The sequence below is a fragment of the Rhinatrema bivittatum genome, chromosome 3, assembly GCF_901001135.1.
Source record: "Rhinatrema bivittatum chromosome 3, aRhiBiv1.1, whole genome shotgun sequence".
In the NCBI taxonomy this organism is placed as follows: domain Eukaryota; kingdom Metazoa; phylum Chordata; class Amphibia; order Gymnophiona; family Rhinatrematidae; genus Rhinatrema; species Rhinatrema bivittatum.
The window spans coordinates 595509628-595530290 of record NC_042617.1 but is presented as its reverse complement, the minus strand read 5'-3'; the positions used below and the strand labels follow the sequence as shown (position 1 = coordinate 595530290).

Genomic DNA, 20663 nt, shown 5'->3' with positions numbered 1-20663 from the left:
CTACGACTAGTCTTAAATGTACTACTTGCTAACTTCATGGAATGCCCCCTAGTCCTTCTATTATTCGAAAGTGTAAATAACCGATTCACATCTACTCATTCAAGACCTCTCATGATCTTAAAGACCTCTAGCATATCCCCCCTCAGCCATCTCTTCTTCAAGCTGAACAGCCCTAACCTCTTCAGCCTTTCCTCATAGGAGAGCTGTTCCATCCCCTTTATCATTTTGGTTGCCCTTCTCTGTACCTTCTCCATCGCAACTATATCTTTTCTGAGATGTGGCGACTAGAATTGTATGCCGAATTCAAGGTGTGGTCTCACCATGGAGTGATATAGAGGCATTATGACATTTTATGTTTTATTAACCATTCCCTTCCTAATAATTCCTAACATTCTGTTTGCTTTTTTGACTGCTGCAGCACACTGAGCTGACAATTTTAAAGTATTATCCACTATGATGCCTAGATCTTTTTCCTGGGTAGTAGCTCCTAATATGGAACTTAACATCGTGTAACTACAGCAAGGGTTATTTTTCCCTATATGCAACACCTTGCACTTGTCCACATTAAATTTCATCTGCCATTTGGATGCCCAATCTTCCAGTCTTGCAAGGTCCTCCTGTAATGCATCACAATCCGCTTGTGATTTAACTACTCTGAATAATTTTGTATCACCCGCAATTTTGATTACCTCACTTGTCGTATTCCTTTCCAGATCATTTATATATATATTGAAAAGCACCGGTCCAAGTACAGGTCCCTGAGGCACTCCATTGTTTACCATTTTCCACTGAAAAGATTGACCATTTAATCTTACTCTCTGTTTCCTGTCTTTTAACCAGTTTGTAATCCATGAAAGGACATTGCCTCCTATTCCATGACTTTTTAGTTTTCTTAGAAGCCTCTCATGAGGGACTTCTGTAAATCCAAATATATTACATCTACCGGTTCACCTTTATCCACATGTTTATTAACCCCTTCAGAAAAATGAAGCAGATTTGTTAGGCAAGATTTCCCTTGGGTAAATCCATGTTGACTGTGTTCCATTAAACCATGTCTTTCTATATGCTCTACAATTTTGATCTTTGTATACCTGAATACTAGTTTTAGATTAAGAATACAGAGGACCCTGCCTGTTCTCTGATTGGTCAGTATGTGGAATATATAAAGTCATGAATATTGCTGGATGAGTGAGTAGCCAGCTGTCTACGCGATTGATGTGAACTTGTGCTACTCCAGGGAACAAAACAATTTGTTCCTCCCCCTCCTTTTCTGTCTTTGTTTCTGTCTCTCTTTAAATAAAAGTCTCAGGTTTCTTAACATCTGCAGCATTTCTTTAGAATCAACATTATTGGCAGCAGAGGATGGCTGATTGAGATTGTCATCTGCAGCTGTAATTTGACTCTCCTGCCTGATCAGACCAGATCATTGACCTTTTCGCAGCTCTTCGGGCTGGGGTCCCGGACCAGACGGGAGGTTACCGGCATCTGGATTGGAACATCTGCTTGGGACTGTCATCTGGAAGAAGGCTGACAGAGTTTACGTGTTAATGGTTTTCTCAAAAGGGGAGGAAACTGCTATTGAAGGTATGTTGTTTGGGTAGTTTCACTTTTTTTGTTTTTGTTCAAGCAGGCTGTCTCGGTCTCGTTGTTTAAAGCCTGAACGTCACCGTTCCCTGCAACGGAGTTAAAGCACCAGGAGTACAACTTGGTGTGAAAATTCGTCAAGGTAAGAGGAAAAAAAAATAATACAACTCCTTCTCATAAGGGAGTCATTGTTAAATTATTTTGTTTACTCATTGGTAAATTGTTCTAATGTCTACATTCTGGTCTAGAAAGATAGGAGGTTTCAAGCCTGCTGTCAGGATTAATTCTACAAGTCCGTTGGAATGTGTCATTTCTTTGCACAAGCCAGATGAGAAGATGATTAGACTTTGCCATTCTAAATGCGTGGCTTGGGCTAAGGAGGACACTTCTTTCTTGTGGCCAGTAGATGGCTCCTTTGATCCATCAATGCTTTTGCAGTTGATGACTTTTATAGAGGACAGATATAATAAATCAAATGCCAAGTCCCTTAAGAGATTATCTGATCACGTGCAAGTTCATAGTTGGTTTGTAAATGACTCCTGAATATTTGGAAAAGGAATTAGAGTCTAATCAATCATCACCCCCATACACCGTTGTTACTGAACCTCAGTATGCTCGACGGTGTTTATTGCAGAGTATACAGCCATCATCTTTAGAGGAAACTGTTACTGCCAATGGGGTTTTCACATTTGGTCCCCACTGCACCCCTGGAGGAGGGACCCCAATCGAATCCCACAGCTCCTATTAATATGCCGATGTCTGGGACTGTTAAGGTTGAAGGAACTTTACACTGTGTTTCCATTGGAGAGGATATTACCTCAAAGGAGGAACCTAGGCTTTCTTTGGGTGAATCGGGAACACCTCCTGCTGGTTCAGGTTCGTGTTCCCGATTCACCATCACCATCACTTCCTCCACATTCCTTTGACACCCCAATGGCCTCCAAGTCCCCCACAGGCATTGCCCTTACACCCCACGGTGGTCCCCCTACTCCCTACCCCCTACTCTGACACCTCCCTTGTCCATGCCCCGCGCTAGTCCCCCTACTCCCTACCCCCCTACTCTGACACCTCCCTTGTCCACACTTCAAAAAGAGCTGTCTGACCTGATGTCTCACCGTCATGTACGTATCGCCCCACATTGGACTATGGCTTCCAAGGAGGTCACAGAGGGAGCATATGTTGTTACTGATGTTGAGAGTACTAAGCTAGGGGAAAGTATACCAGCTGAATATGTAGCAGATATGGAACATTCTTATTTTTATGTTACCAGGTGGCTAGACACCTTGCATGGATGGACTCTCGCTTTAAGTCCACAGATGAGAGTTTATCCTCTTGTGGGCTCTTTGACCACAAGTGATATGAATACTGCTCGGAGTGCCATTAGAGATATCCCGGACCTCTCTTGGTCCTCGGCACAGATGGATTATATGTCCAAAGGTTTGTCCGTGTGGGAAAAATATGAAGGTAAGCATATGCCACCCATACTGCTTCTAGAACAGAAAAGGATACAGTGTATGCTTTGCCAGTTGTGACAAAAACTACAACTGAGGGTGTGCCACGTCTTGTGTATGTCCCCTGGACATTCATTGACTTACGCACAATTCTTTCCAGCTTGCCGCCCCTCTCTCGAGGTGCAGACAGTTGGATTATAGCTTTAGAGAAACTTACTATGGGAATGCAATTAGTAATAGGGGATATAAAAGCTTTATTTGCCCAAACTCCTGGGTTGGAACAAACAGCTGTGTGGGCACAGGCCAATCGCCAGGAAGTAATGCAGACACATATTTATGATGGAGATGCTTTTAATTCACATCGCCTTGACATATGGACAGCACTTCGACACATATACCCTAAGCAGAGAGATTATGCATGCCTGTCCGCAGCCCGTTGGAATCCTAAGGCTACTGCTTTTGATTCCCATTTACATTCTTTCCAAGACATGTTTAATCAGGAGATGGGAGCTCTTTATAGTGATCCTAATTCGCTTCCTGTTTTCTGTCACATGTTCATACAGACACTCCCTGATAAATTACGTAACACTCTCACCTCATTGGTGGGACTAGCAGACATGCATTGGGCACAAATGAATAGTCATATTTTACACCATGTGCACAAGTTTGAGGAAGCAAGGGAGAAGCCACAGGAGGAATTAGTGAAGGCACAAGCTAAGGTCTGTGTGCTGCAGCTTAGAGGGTTTGAAGGCCAAAAAGTAAGTGAGCAGAATACTAGAGAAAGTGAAGACCCGAGCTTTTTTATCAGTCTTCTGGGTCTAGCCATACTCAAAGGGGGGGATTTAGAGGACAAGGACACCCAATGGATAGAGATCCTCAATCTGGACCCTGGGATTGGGAAAGAGATAGGGGAATTTGGGAACGTGAGGAAGGAAGGTATGCCCCTGATTGGCCAACCTCGCAACGTCGCTTGCTGAGTCTCCAGTGTTTTCAGTGTGGGCAAATGGGTCACTTCGCCCGCGATTGCACTACCCTGGCAATGCCCCCACATACCAGAAAGGATATACAAGAGGTAGATTTCCCTCAAGAGGGGGGATACGTAGACCTGTGCATCAATTCAATCCCAATGTTTGGAACAATAGTGGAAGTCGGAGCCAGTTTGCCCCACCTCCACAATGACGCCAGGCCCAGTTAGATTTTGCTGAGGTACACATGCCATTGTTAGTAGCTGATATCCATGTCCCCATTCATAAACATGAAATATACGCCAGACGTTTGTTAAATGGCGCTACATATGTTGACTTTTTGATTCATACAGGTGCAGCTGTCTTAGTTCTAAGGCATTTACCATCTAGCATGTCCCTAACGTCAGAAACACAGACTATTACTGGGCTTACGGGAACTTCAAATGTTATGCAATATACTACTCCATGTACCATTAAGTGGCATGATACTGTACTCACCTGTAAGTTTATCTATGCACCAGACTGGCACCGGTAGCCCCTGTGACATAGTAAGGGCAAAGGCTATCGGCGCCATTTTGAATCCTGGCATCCGACGGCCGGCGTGCAAGAGGTCGCTCCCGGACCTCCGCTGGACTTTTGGCAAGTCTTGTGGAGGTCAGGAGGGTCCCCCAAGATGAGCCAAAAGTCCCTGGTGGTCCAGCGGGGGTCCGGGAGCAATCTCCTGCACTCGGGCCGTTGACTGCCAGTAATCAAAATGGCGCCGATAGCTTTTGCCCTTACTATGTCACAGGGGCTACCGGTGCCATTGGTCAGCCCCTGTCACATGATAGGACCACAAGATGGCGCCGATGGCCATGTGACAGGGGCTGACCAATGGCACCGGTAGCCCCTGTGACATAGTAGGTCAAAGGCTATCGGCACCATTTTGAAACCAGCAGCAAGGGTGTGAGTGCAGGGGATGGCTCCCGCTGGACCACCAGGGAGTTTTGGTAAGTCTTGGGGGGGGGGGTGTCAGGAGGGTGGGGGGTTTGTTTAAATTGGGTCCTTTAGGCGGCCAAATAATTCGGCGGATTCAGTGTATTCATGGGGAATCGCGATACGTTTCGCTTCCCCACGAATACAACAAATAGGGCCCTATACGTTGCGGATGAGAAATACGTTAGAAACAAATGCACACCCCTATTATGCATTAATAATGTCTACAAATTCACCTACAGTCCGTTTGGGACATCTAGAGACATTGTGGCAAATGATGGTTAGATTGCACACTGCTCTTCACTTTGTTCTTCAAGGTATACATACTTGGGTAAATTCAGTCTGATAATGCAAGATGAGCTGACCCATTTCTCTAGTATTTTTGTCTTGATTAGGTTTTAAGTTCTCTAGAGCAGGGGCTGCCTCATGTGAATTTGTACAGTGTAGTAGTGGTTGGAGCATGACTGACACACTTCATCTTCAACACCTGTTTGAAATAATTTTGCAGATCATTAGAGAACTTTTGGAAACAATTTAAGGCAGAAACTCTGAGGTTCATTAGCTTACCTTTTCTGGATAATACAGCTGGATTAAATGTTCTTAAAATACTTTTTTTTTGGGGGGGGGGGGGGGGGGGGTGTTATGTAATTTCATCTTCCTCCTTTGTCTTCACAGCTCACTTGGATCCAGAGCTGAAATCTAGTGCCATGCATTTTCATTCACAACTGCCCAGGGATGTATTTTCCAGCCCTACTTCTTTGAAGTGTACTACTGACTGGAATGGGAGAACTAAAAAACACATTTTCTTTCCTGAGAGTGTATACATTTGCATTTTAACTTTTTGCTCATTTGCACAACAGCTGAATACCACTGTATATAAATTGTTCCTTGATATAGTTGTGTCTCCTGCATCCTTCATTAGTCTCTCATAAATAATTTCTGCAAAGTTCATGCCTTATTTTGAATCCCTGTGGACTCTGCTGTTTCTGTAGAACAATTATTAGTTATTTTTTCTTTTTGCTGCAGGATGCAAGGAGTTAACATATTTTACTTGTACCCACCACCACCAGGATGCAAGGAGTTAACATATTTTGGGGTAGATTTTCAAAGGGGTATGCGCGTACCCCCCGAAAACCTACCCCAAACCCCCCCTGCGCGCGCTGAGCCTATTTTGCATAGGCTCGGTGGCGCGCGCAAGCCCTGGGACGCGCGTAAGTCCCGGGGCTTGCATGGAGGGGCGTGTCGGGGGCGTGTTGGGGGGGCATGCCGCGAGTGACGTGGCGTTTTGGGGGCGGGCCGCGAGTAACGCGGCATTTCGGGGGCGGGCCTGGGGGCGTGGCGCCGGCCCGGGGGCGTGGTTGAGGCCTCTGGACCAGCCCCCGGGTCGGGTGATGGCGTGCCAGCAGCCCGCTGGCGCGCGCAGATTTACGCCTGCTTTCCGCAGGCGTAAATCTGCCAACAAAGGTAGGGGGGGGTTACATAGGGCCGGGGTGGGGGGGTGGGTTAGGTAGGGGAAGGGAGGGGAAGGTGAGGGGAGATGGAAGGAAAATTCCCTCCGAGGCCGCTCCGATTTCAGAGCGGCCTCGGAAGGAACAGGCAGCGGCGCTGGGCTCGCCACGCGCAGGTTGCACAAATATGCACCCCCTTGCACGCGCCGACTTGTTTGCGCCTGGTGCACGAACAAATGTACGCCCGTGCGTACATTTATAAAATCTACCCCAGCGTCCTGAGTCTTTTTGCAAACTGTTCAATTAACACTGGCATGTCTGAATGCTGATACTAAAGGCAGGGAGTTACACGGCATATGATTCAATTCTCTATAGAATTAAGATGCCATAGTTTCATGAGTATGGTTGATGAATGCTGGGTCAAGGTTACCCCATTTTATAAGCTATATTTTAGGGTTATTCTGATTGCTGAGTTTCTTTAATCTTGTTGCACAGAATGAACTCCAGTGAATCAGACATATCAAATCAATTAGTCACTGGAGACACTTATCCATGTTTTTCCTCTATTATTCAATACTCTTCTTAACAAGGCCCATTGCAACTTATTGGCCATGCAGATGATCAGGAAGCCAACACCCTCTTAGTAATACCCAGGACAATTAATGATTTTGTTATTTATTGAGATATGAATTCTTTATTGAGGACCAACATTTCATTCTTTCAGTCAGCTCTGACCTTATTACACTACCTCTTATTAGTGAAAGAACAATGAATCATCTTCAGTAATCAAGGACATCCAGGACATTAAACAAGGTACAATACAGCAAGGTATATTTAAACCAGAATCTGGCGCAGTGAGAGTTTTCGGGTACATGGATTCCACTGAGACTGAGTGGTGTACATTCAGCTTGAGAAAAGGCCATGAAAGAAAAGTTGATAGGTATCTTACACACGCAATGAGATAAGTATATAGTGACATACCGATCAGTTTTTGAGTACATAGATCAGTGTAAAGAAACTGGTATCTGAAATGTACTGGTAGGATTGGATTTTGTATAATTATTTGTGCACTTTGACTATAAATAGATAATAAACTAGGATCATTTTTGCTTTGTTTGGAGTGTTAACACAAATAAGGAAGTTTATTTTCAAAGCATCACCATAATTACAATATGATATATTTAATAAAAATGGCACATTTCTTTTTGCACATAGCTTATTTTCCACTGCCAGTTAAGTTCATTGTTCTTTGAGCTAACAAAAAGAGAAACTATTTCCAGTAAATCTGAAATTCATGTCATAAATTATTCTGTATGAATTTACTGCCATTGTTTTTAATTGGCTGCACTGAGGGTAGTATTCTTTCACACCCTTCCCTCTTCCCTTCATGGTAATAGCTATGCATTAGTAATGTCTACAAATTCACCTACAGTCCGTTTGGGACATCTAGAGACATTGTGGCAAATGACGGTTAGACTGCACGCTGCTCTTGTGGGAAGACATTCACTTTGTTCAGCAAAGTGTAAATACCCGGGTAAATTCAGTCTGATAATGCAAGATGAGCTGAATCAGTTGTCTAGTGCATTTGACTTGATTATATTTTAAGCTCTACAGAGCAGGGACTGTCTTTTATGTGTATTTGTACAGCACTAAAGAAGTGATGAGGAAGTGTAGTAAAAGTTCTAGCATGACCAATACACTTTATCTTCAACACTTGTCTAAGATAATGATTCTTACTGAAGATCATTAGAGAATCAATTTAAGGCAAAAGGTCTGAGGTTCATGAAATACCTCTTCTGGATAATATATCTGGATTAAATCTATTTATAATGTGTGTTGTTTTGGGGTGGTTTTTTTTTTTGGGGGGGGGGGGGGTAAGGGGTTGGGTAACTTCCTCCTCCTCTCTGTTGTCCGAGCTGAAATCTAGTGCCAAGAACCTTCATTCACAACTACCCAGGGATTTTTTCCTCTCTTTTGTACCCTCTCACATCTCCTCTAGTTCAGTTTTTGAGCGACAGTCCTCAGCCTCCTTCAGGAACCCTATAATCATATGTCAGTGTATAGCCATGCCACTGAGCCACCAGCAAGGCTCCAAAATATAATTTTGAATAGTTTTAATGATACTGCAAGGGCATTCAGCCCTTACTTTAAGAACTGTGTATCTACCTATAAAAGATTTTGATAAAGGAAAAATATTGCAAATGGATATAATAGATTCAATTAATTATAGAGTTCAACATTTTGGCCTAATAATCTAAACAATACTGATAATACTGATAAATGTGAGCAGGCAGTGATACATAATTTGGTATCATGAAGTAAAGCAACTTTATTACGGTACTGCCAGAACCCTTAGCCACTCTCTCCTTATCTCTCAATTTGACTACTGCAACCTTCATCCCACGATTTTACCACTGAAGTCTGAAAAACATTCAGCAGCAAGATTTATTTACTTTCAACAGTATCATGATCATGTAACTCCTCTTCTGAAATCACTGTCTGCTTCTACATAAAATTCAGACATGTTATGATTGCCTAGAAGTGTATTCAGTTCACTCTGTAGCTCCTCATTCCTTCTCCTCTCTTATTTCCGTATACGCTCTTTTTCACAAATCTTTTTTCATTAGGTAAGAACATAAGAAAATGCCATACTGGGTCAGACCAAGGGTCCATCAAGCCCAGCATCCTGTTTCCAACAGTGGCCAATCCAGGCCATAAGAACCTGGCAAGTACCCAAAAACTAAGTCTATTCCATGTAACCATTGCTAATGGCAGTGGCTATTCTTTAAGTGAACTTAATAGCAGGTAATGGACTTCTCCTCCAAGAACTTATCCAATCCTTTTTTAAACCCAGCTATACTAACTGCACTAACCACATCCTCTGGCAACAAATTCCAGAGTTTAATTGTGCGTTGAGTAAAAAAGAACTTTCTCCGATTAGTTTTAAATGTGCCCCATGCTAACTTCATGGAGTGCCCCCTAGTCTTTCTACTATCCGAAAGAGTAAATAACCGATTCACATCTACCCGTTCTAGACCTCTCATGATTTTAAACACCTCTATCATATCCCCCCTCAGTTGTCTCTTCTCCAAGCTGAAAAGTCTTAACCTCTTTAATCTTTCCTCATAGGGGAGTTGTTCCATTCCCCTTATCATTTTGGTAGCCCTTCTCTGTACCTTCTCCATCGCAATTATATCTTTTTTGAGATGCGGCGACCAGAATTGTTCACAGTATTCAAGGTGCAGTCTCACCATGGAGCGATACAGAGGCATTATAACATTTTCTGTTTTATTCACCATTCCCTTTCTAATAATTCCCAACATTCTGTTTGCTTTTTTGACTGCCGCAGCACACTGTACTGACGATTTCAATGTCTTATCCACTATGACACCTAGATCTCTTTCTTGGGTTGTAGCACCTAATATGGAACCCAACATTGTGTAATTATAGCATGGGTTATTTTTCCCTATATGCATCACCTTGCACTTATGCACATTAAATTTCATCTGCCATTTGGATGCCCAAATTTCCAGTCTCACAAGGTCTTCCTGCAATTCATCACAATCTGCCTGTGATTTAACTACTCTGAACAATTTTGTGTCATCTGCAAATTTGATTATCTCACTCGTCGTATTTCTTTCCAGATCATTTATAAATATATTGAAAAGTAAGGGTCCCAAAACAGATCCCTGAGGCACTCCACTGTCCACTCCCTTCCACTGAGAAAATTGCCCATTTAATCCTACTCTCTGTTTCCTGTCTTTTAGCCAGTTTGCAATCCACGAAAGGACATTGCCTTTCCAAGGTATGCAGCTCCTATCTGGGCCCTTTCCCCCATCACCATATCTTGTCTCCATGTCTTCTACCTTGCCACACCAAATGCTTGGAATAGGCTCCTGAACACATGCTCTAGATTCCCTCTCTTACCTGATTAAAAAGCAGTCTAAAAACTCATGTCTTTGACATTGCTTTTAATACCAGAAACCTCAATTCTTCCTTCTCAAGCAACATATTTATCAATCTGGGCTCTAAATGGGCGAGTGAAATTCTCTGTGTATCAGACAGAATTATGGAGGACATTCCATACCTGTCTCAAACAGGCTGATGAGTAAAGATGGCCGGCGCATCTTTAAAGATGGCGCCGGCCATCCAGTGCTCCTACCATGTGACAGGGGCCAGCCAATGGCACGGATACCCTGTCAGTTGGTAAGGACAAAGGGGCATCGGCGCCATTCTTTTTTAGAACAGCTGATGCCTGGGAATGGGAAATCTCTCACCGAGGCCCCCCTGGATCTCTCCATGAGGCCCCCCTGGATCTCTCCCCGAGGCCCCCCTGGACCACCAGGTAATTTTAAAATGTCTTCAATCCAGGTTTACAAGCTAGGTTTTTAAACCTGCATTGGATCACAAATCTGTTTAAAAGAAGTAGGGCTGTTATTGGAAAAATCAGCTGAGCCAAGGAAATCTAGCAGCTGACTCCAGCAAAATCGCTATGGCTCAACAGATTTCCAGGAATCTGCTGATGACCTCTGTGGATTTGCCAGAAATTCAATGCAGAAAACCTAACAGATTATTTCTATTGATCTTGGGCAAATCTGTAATTTGTTTCAAAGCTGAACCAGGCTGCAATCTTTCGTGTTCAATTTTGAATTGAACTGTTTCACACATTGCTCTTTATTATATTTTAAACTTAATCTTGCATTATACAAGCAAGAATTCATATTACAGGCCACATTACTTAAGAGACGAAATCACAATTAAATATTCCAGAACTCTACCAAAGTAATCCTTTGTGTTTTTTCATTCTTTTCTCCCTGAACTCAAATAAGTTATTAAGTAATTATCCCCTTACAAATCTTTACTCACCACCGTTCCTCTTTTTTCTCTCTCCCAGTTATCTTACCCCTGTTTTTTTGTAACTGCTTCCCCTTGCACCAGTTTAGTTCTACTGTTTTATGTACCCCTTGTTTCTATGTAAACCAGCATGATGTGACTTGTTCATGAATGCCGGTATATAAAAAACCTAAATAAATAAAAAAAATAACTCTGAAGTTCTCAGTATTCTTAATTAGAACATTCAGGAAAGATACAACTCAAAAAAAGAATAAAAAAGGGTAATTAATGCTAACGAAAGAATGCTATTATAAACTACATATTCTGAAAAAGCTGAAACCTCTCCTACATTTTCAGGACTTCAGAACAGTCCTCCAAACAATACTATTTTCCAAAATCGATTACTGCAACTCTCTGCTTATTGACCTTCCAACCATTACCACAAAACCTCTGCAAATGTTGCAGAACTCCGCCGCAAGGATTCTTACTAACACCAGCAGAAGTGAACACATAACACCCATACTAAAACACTTACACTGGCTCCCCATCAGATCCAGAATCATTTTCAAAGTGCTAACTATAACACACAAGAACATCCATTCACAAACGTCGCTAGATCTAAGCCTTCCACTTCGCCTACACGAGTCTTCAAGACCAATCAGAAACAGATACTTAGGCACCTTACACGTACCTTCAGCCAAGTCCTCACTCAAGAAACGTGCATTCTCGACTGCCAGCCCCCTTCATTGGAATGCCCTCCCCACGGACATTCGCCTCGAAACGTGTACTCGAACATTCAAAAAGAAACTCAAGACGTGGCTCTTTACAAAAGCCTACACTTAAAGGTTTAGCTCAGAACCACATCCCAGAACTTGAATCATTCTCGCTTTTGTAATCATATCAAACAACTCCTAATTTTTATCCTTGGTCTCACAATTCCAAATCATTAAATATTTGAGCATGCTACACCAATACCTCTTAAGCCAGATGTAACCTCAGTTTTTGAAGTCTTCACTCCTAAAGAAATAACCGCCAGTTCTTATTTACTTAACCCTGTTCTGTAGACGTAAACTTTTCATGAAGACTGTAATCTGTAAGCACCTGTATTTATTATAAGAATTTGTATTTACTATTTATATTTATTATTTAGCTATTAACATTGTTCTGTTACCACTTGGTACTATTTCTCTCCTTTACCTCAAACTCTAAGTTCCTACTAAGTTAGCCATGTTATTTATACCCAGTTGTTGGATGTAATTGTATATTTGTTTAATTGTTCAATCTGTTTGATGTAATTTTCTGATCCTTGTTCTGTGTAAACCGAAGTGGTATGCACTAGTGCATGAACTCCGGTATATAAAAGCCTTTAAATAATTAAATGCATGACCTATTATGCTCCAAGACAATTAAATTGTAAGTCCTGATATAATTGGGGCACTCAAAAAGTAATTCATGCCCAAAACAAGCAGACAAGCTTCAAAAAAGTTTATACTACTAGTGCATCAAAAAGAACACCAGGGTTTAAGATGCTACAGAACAGGCTACTAGCAGTATCATACATCAATACTTATGCAGTTTGAGATCAACTAACTCATCTGGCTGCTTTTAAAAATATACTTATATTTGTAAAAGAAATCAATTGATCCCAGTCATAAAAATGATACACTTCCTTGGTTCCATGAATACTGCATCTGCAGTGACACCTCAATTCAAATTATTTTCCAATTTCTGGGGTGGATTTATCAAAATGCGGTAAGTACCACATGCGATAGCAAAAGGGGTGTGTTTTATGCTAATATAGCATTTATCGCAATTTGCGCTAATTACCTGTGCGAAGAGCTAAGTTAGTGCAAATTGCGATACCATTTCAGATTCTGCAATGTTCTCTCAACCTAGCTATCAAGCTAGGTTGAGAGAACATTGCCCAAATCTCATCTTGGAGAGTTTCCTCACTCCAAAGGCCAGCAAATCTTCACAAGAGACCACTGTTCTGTTCATAGGCATCACATAGAATGTCAAAGTGGCCTCTAACCCCCTACACCCTCTTACCTAAACCCCACCTCGAGTTACTAGGTGGGCCTACCATAGGGATACAAATACCTACCTATGGACCATGATATTATGTCCAATCTCTCTCTCTCTCTCTCTCTCTCTCTCTCTCTCTCTCTCTCTCTCTCTCTCTCTCTCTCTCCTCTCTCTCTCTCTCTCTCTCTCTCTCTCTCTCTCTCTCTCTGAAATCAGACTTACAGGAGACATCACAGCAGCCTAATACAATCAAATGAGGTGTAGTTAAAATTGTTGTTTTGGCTGTGTGATAGCTCTTCACAGACAGGCTAACCCAGCCCACTCTCCACTCCTATTTTCAGAATTTGCATCGCACCATACGATATGGTGCGATCGCATGTGGTAAGGGCCTATCGCATGCAAAAACGCCTTATCGCATTTTGAAAAATGACCCCCTCTGTTTGCTCTTAATGCAAAAATGAATCCTGGCAGTATTGGGTGGCCCTAATTACATCTGATGATGCATGAATTATTAAATTTAGAAACGGCATGTTTCCTCTCCTTGATTAAAGCAAGTGCTCTGTCTAAATTTAGCAGTCTCTAGCACAAAGGAAACTAGTACTATCATCATCATCATCATCATTTGTATAGTACATACCAGACATATGCAGTAGAGATGTGAATCGTGTGCCAGATCGTCTTAACGATCAGATTCGGCTGGGGGGGGGGGGGAATCTGATCGTTAAGATATGTGAATTGGAATCGTTTCCGATTCCAATTCACATCGCTAATTTTTTTTTTAGGGAGGCCCGCGCCGCTAAAAAAACCCAACCCAGCCGACCCTTTAAATCAACCCCACCCTCCCGACCCCCCCCCCCCCAAAACCTTTTAAAATTACCTGGTGGTCCAGGGGGGCCTCGGGGAGAGATCCAGGGGGGCCTCGGGGAGAGATTTCCCGTTCCCAGGCATCAGCTGTTCTAAAAAAAAATGGCGCCGATGCCCCTTTGCCCTTACCATGTGACAGGGTATCCGTGCCATTGGCCGGCCCCTGTCACATGGTAGGAGCACTGGATGGCCGGCGCCATCTTTAAAGATGGCGCCGGCCATCTTTACTCATCAGCCCCTATTATAGAGTATAGAGGCCCCCCTGGATCTCTCCCCGAGGCCCGCCTGGACCACCAGGTAATTTTAAAAGGTTTTGGGGGGGTCTGGAGGGTGGGGTCGATTTAAAGGGTCGGGTGGGTTGTTTTTTTTTAGAGGCGCGGGCCTCCCTAAAAAAAAAAATTAGCGATGTGAATTGGAATTGGAAACGATTCCAATTCACATATCTTAACGATCAGATTTCCCCCCCCCCAAGCCGAATCTGATCGTTAAGACGATCTGGCACACGATTCACATCTCTACTGCATATGTCTGGTATGTACTATACAAATGATGATGATGATGATAGTACTAGTTTCCTTTGTGCTAGAGCCTGCTAAATTTAGACAGAGCACTTGCTTTAATCAAGGAGAGGAAACATGCCATTTCTAAATTTAATAATTCATGCATCTTCAGATGTAATTAGAGCCACCCAATACTTCCAGGATTCATTTTTGCATTAAGAGCAAACAGAGGGGGACATTTTTCAAAATGCGATAAGGCGTTTTTGCATGCGATAGGCCCTTACCACATGCGATCGCACCATATCGTATGGTGCGATGCAAATTCTGAAAATAGGAGTGGAGAGTGGGCTGGGTTAGCCTGTCTGTGAAGAGCTATCACACAGCCAAAACAACAATTTTAACTACACCTCATTTGATTGTATTAGGCTGTGCAATAGCTGCTGTGATGTCTCCTGTAAGTCTGATTTCAGAGAGAGAGAGAGAGAGAGAGAGAGAGAGAGAGAGAGAGAGAGAGAGAGAGAGAGAGAGAGAGAGAGAGAGAGAGATATTGGACATAATATCATGGCCCATAGGTAGGTATTTGTATCCCTATGGTAGGCCCACCTAGTAACTCGAGGTGAGGTTTAGGTAAGAGGGTGTAGGGGGTTAGGGGCCACTTTGACATTCTACGTGATACCTATGAACAGAACAGTGGTCTCTTGTGAAGATTTGCTGGCCTTCGGAGTGAGGAAACTCACTGCAAGATGAGATTTGGGCAATGTTCTCTCAACCTAGCTTGATAGCTAGGTTGAGAGAACATTGCAGAATCTGAAATGGTATCGTAATTTGCACTAACTTAGCTCTTCGCACAGGTAATTAGCGCAAATTGCGATAAATGCTATATTAGCATAAAACACACCCCGTTTGCTAACGCATGTGGTACTTACCGCATTTTGATAAATCCACCCCAGAAATTGGAAAATAATTTGAATTGAGGTGTCACTGCAGATGCAGTATTCATGGAACCAAGGAAGTGTATCATTTTTATGACTGGGATCAATTGATTTCTTTTACAAATATAAGTATATTTTTAAAAGCAGCCAGATGAGTTAGTTGATCTCAAACTGCATAAGTATTGATGTATGATACTGCTAGTAGCCTGTTCTGTAGCATCTTAAACCCTGGTGTTCTTTTTGATGCACTAGTAGTATAAACTTGTTTGAAGCTTGTCTGCTTGTTTTGGGCATGAATTACTTTTTGAGTGCCCCAATTATATCAGGACTTACAATTTAAATGTCTTGGAGCATAATAGGTCATGCATTTAATTACCCTTTTTTATTCTTTTTTTGAGTTGTATCTTTCCTGAATGTTCTAATTAAGAATACTGAGAACTTCAGAGTTATTTTTTTTATTTATTCAGGTTTTTTATATACCGGCATTCATGAACAAGTCACATCATGCTGGTTTACATAGAAACAAGGGGTGCATAAAACAGTAGAACTAAACTGCTGCAAGGGGAAGCAATTACAAAAAAACAGGGGTAAGATAACTGGGAGAGAGAAAAAAGAGGAACGGTGGTGAGTAAAGATTTGTAAGGGGATAATTACTTAATAACTTATTTGAGTTCAGGGAGAAAAGAATGAAAAAACACAAAGGATTACTTTGGTAGAGTTCTGGAATATTTAATTGTGATTTCGTCTCTTAAGTAATGTAGCCTGTAATATGAATTCTTGCTTGTATAATGCAGGATTAAGTTTAAAATATAATAAAGAGCAATGTGTGAAACTGTTCAATTCAAAATTGAACACGAAAGATTGCAGCCTGGTTCAACTTTGAAAAAAATTACAGATTTGTCCAAGATCAATAGAAATAATCTGTTAGGTTTTCTGCATTGAATTTCTGGCAAATCCACAGAGGTCATCAGCAGATTCCTGGAAATCTGTTGAGCCATAGCGATTTTGCTGGAGTCAGCTGCTAGACTTCCTTGGCTCAGCTGATTTTTCCAATAACAGCCCTACTTCTTTTAAACAGATTTGTGATCCAATGCAGGTTTAAAAACCTAGCTTGTAGATTGAAGAAATTTGCATATTACTAATTTTAGGGTCATATACACTAAAACTAATACTGACAATTTTTTTTGCATTAATGCTAAAATGCCACTTAGCCTATGCACTAAATTTTATCTTGCACCCTCAGAGCATTCATGTATTAGTATTCATGCTAACCCATAAAACTCTAGCATCTGTGCATTAGTACTGTTTTGTGTGTCAAATAGCATGAAGCTGCTATAAAAATTGTGTGTACTTGATAAACTAAACATGTGGAGTTCTTTCATCTTAGCTCAACCCCTTTGTGGAGCGCTCGTATATAAGTAAGTCTGGTACATAGGGATGGTTGTCAGTGCTGAAGGCAGAAACAAGAGAGCTTCTGGACCCTAGAAGACAAGGTAAAACACTAAAGAAACGTTCAGAAGAGAAAAAAACAAGGGATGCGCAAAGCCATGATTTTCATTTTGGCTTGTTTCTTTCTTTTTGAGATGTTTTGGCCTGTATTTCATTTTCTGGGGTTTGGGGTTTTTTGATTACCTTTGTTCTCATTCATGTCAGAGAACAGTGCATGCTATTTTCCAAACCAAATGAAAATTAGATTTTGTGTGTGTGTTTTGGTGGGGGGGTCAGGGGTATTTTTGATTCATTTCAGATTTAACAAAAGAAGCCAAAATGGTTTGAATTACCATTTGTTATTAAATAAATGCACATCCCTAGAAAATAGACCAAAAGCCCACAAATCAGATCTTTTCCAAGGATGAGAAGGTTTGGCAAGAGCAAGTGCCTTAGCTGGTCGAGCACATCCATCCTATTGATACCAGGAAAGAATATTTCCCAACTCTGAGTCTGAAGGGCACCACCAGCATTTGCTCATCTCCCCTCTACAAGAAACCTATTGTATTGGGGTAGCAACAGCACGTTGCTAGCTGCTCATACTAAAGCTTCGGAAGACTTGTCTCTAAACAAATTAAACAGAGCAATTCCGATAGCTATCACCCTGTAACAGCAGCTGATAATTCCACCCAATGCGCCCGATCCCACACAAGCTTCTGTGGCTTCCACTCCATTCATTGCAGCAACAGCCTCACAAACAGAGACCAAAAGGCCTCAAAGCTTGAGTGGGAAGAGACTGCCTTATAGGCATCCCTCCTAGTTCTTACTCAGTGCATTTTGTGAGGTAACGATGGCTCAATTGCTGCAGCCTTGGCTCCACTGCAGCACCTGTCTTGCAGATTATTACTCATACTACCTGAGACTATGCAAGACATAGAACCCATGCAATGAATGCAATATTGCAGCTCAGTCCTGGTGCTCAATTGAAGCTTGTGGGATGAGCCTTTATTTGCAATGGTTCAAAAATATTTGCGAAATAGTTATCACTGGTGAATCTTTGTCTATATAGATATGCAATTTTGTTTTTGAAATGTTCAATTATATGTTAGTGTCTCTCCATGTTTGCTACCTACTCTCTCTATCTTGTTCCCTAAATCTCCTCCAGTTCTCCCCTGTTCTCTACTCCACACACCCAACACCTCTTGCTTCAACAGTCCCATCTCCTTCATCAGATGCATTCTGTTAACTGAGCTCTTAATAAAAAATGTAAGTTAAAAAATTAGCATCTAGCCTAGTTAGGTATTAATTTTTAGGACTTAGAAACGGTGCTAAATAGCTCACAGAGAAGAACATGCAATGCTATTAGGTGCACACCAGCTACAGCCTCATTTCATCTGACGTGCATGTACATGCAGATAATTTTAGAATGTATATGCTAAGGTCTAGTTCAGGTGAATGTGCACTAGGACCTCTGTACATAGCATAATGTGTTTGTACACATTAAATGGCCTTAGCATGCATAGAAAGCTTTAATGCATAGGCCCCACAATGTAGAATTAATCAGGGCCAAGTAAGAGGCACAATAACATAGAAAGACATAAATATTTAACTCTAACATGCATTTAATATAATTTAATGAAAAGTTTAAAAAAAAAGTTGAAAATTGCCAACATTTTCCAGTTTTGCTATATTTTACAATTCCATGTTTGCAAGAAACTGAAGAAGTTGACTCCAGGCAAAAAAAGACATAAAAGCAATTATACCCTTAAAAGTCACATAAATAACACAGTTGGAAATTCATGGGCTTACTCCTTAAATCTAGATAACCCCCACCCTACGCACCCCATATTGTCTTGCCTTCTTTCCCTTCCTCCTGAGATGTCTTATTCTGTATTAAGGATACTTTCTTAGCCTTTAAATCTAATATTCTCTGCAATTCTTTCTCCAGCTCCTGGTTGCTTTGTTGTCCTCTACTCTCAGGCAATGCTGAATGAAACTAGGGTGAATGAGTTCCTGCTCCTAGGCTTGTCCACGTACCCACAGCTGCGGGCTGAATTCTTTGTATTGTTCCTCACTCTTTACCTGATGACCTTGCTGGGTAATTCTCTTATCATTACTGCTATTGCCATGGACTCTCGCCTCCAAACCCCCATGTACTTCTTCCTCAGCAACTTATCTATCCTGGAAATGAGCTACACATCTATCACCATGCCAAACATACTGGCGAGCCTTCGGATGAACTCAAACACTATCTCTTCATCTGCGTGTTTTGCCCAAACGTATCTTTTTACCTTGTGTGCAACCACAGAGTGCCTCATGCTTACAGTGATGGCCTATGACCGATACGTTGCAATCTGTGTCCCTTTGCGCTACATGCTCATTATGAACAAGCAAGTATGCCTAGGTTTGGCAGCCATGTGCTGGTTCTGTGGTGTTCTGAACTCTGTGCTGCAAACATTCCCTGTGACTCTTTTACCTTATTGTGGACCCAATGGGATAGACCGAATGTACTGTGAAATCCAACCATTGGTCAAACTCTCTTGCAGTGACCCCTATCTAAATAAAATCCTGAGGTCTGCCTCTGCTATTTTTTTTGGGATTTGCTGCTTGATACTTATTCTTATCTCCTATGTCTACATCACTGCAGCCATTCTGAGGATCCCTTCAGCTGAGGGGAGGCGCAAAGCCTTTTCTACCTGTGCTTCCCATATCACTGTTGTTGCCTTGTACTATGGAGCTCTGATCTTCATGTATCTGAGACCTGCATCCAGTTCCACACACAAAATGGACAGCATGGTGTCCACCATATATTCCATTGTGATTCCCGTGCTTAACCCCATGATATATAGCCTGAGGAACAAGGAAGTTAAAAGCTCCCTGAAGAAAGCAATAGAGAAATATATTCTAGTAGCTTGCAAAGGATCATTGTACAAATAGTATTTACTTACTATACCTTTCAATATGGTTGCCATATTAGTTGACTTGCATAAGTAGAAATAAAAATCAGCAAATATTTTGTAGGTGATATATTTTTATTGCATAAACAATATGTTTTCAACTTCCTTTGGTGACCTATGCTCCATTCATCAGATCAATTAAGAAATAATGGACTTTCATTGGTTTTACATAATAAAGAATGAGCTAGACATGATGTTACCGTATAAACTAGCTTGTTGTGAGTTGCATTACAATGGGTGGTGGTGGGGTGCTGGTGTCAGTTAAATAAAGAGAGATCTCAGAGTTTGACCAAGGAGACAGAAACAATAGGACTTTACAATTTCAGGGATTTTATATCAGAGAAAAACACGAAGGACTTAAGGGGAAGGTGCTTTAAAGCAAGTGCAATGTATGTATGGTTTTTTATCTTCCTAACCTATTCTGCCTCCAACCCCACCCCTTTCTGACATAAACAAAAGCAGGCAAAACAAAATATTGATAATTTAGATAATAGACACACCTGGTCAAATTGTATGTTTCAATGAATCTTTATGTGAATAGAAGTAAAGGCAAGATCTGGAAGCCCAAGAGAAATCTTTGATAGAACGGCCCCAAAACTGGTCATATCTGTAAAACAGAAATCACAGATCACTGCAAATGACTTGCTGAAAAGTTTAGCTGATACTGGAGTATTTGTCCAGTGGTCCAAAGTACAGAGCAA

At 41.6% G+C, this 20663-nt stretch overlaps 1 protein-coding gene across 1 annotated transcript; it reads left to right on the top strand.

The window, feature by feature from the left end:
- Positions 1-2729: 2729 nt before the first annotated feature.
- LOC115088686 (olfactory receptor 2A12-like) lies at positions 2730-19942 on the top strand. Its single transcript, XM_029596941.1, has 3 exons — positions 2730-3048; positions 3522-3971; positions 18954-19942. The coding sequence occupies exons 1-3, from the start codon at positions 2730-2732 to the stop codon at positions 19940-19942; spliced, it is 1758 nt and encodes a 585-aa protein (XP_029452801.1).
- Positions 19943-20663: the final 721 nt, after the last annotated feature.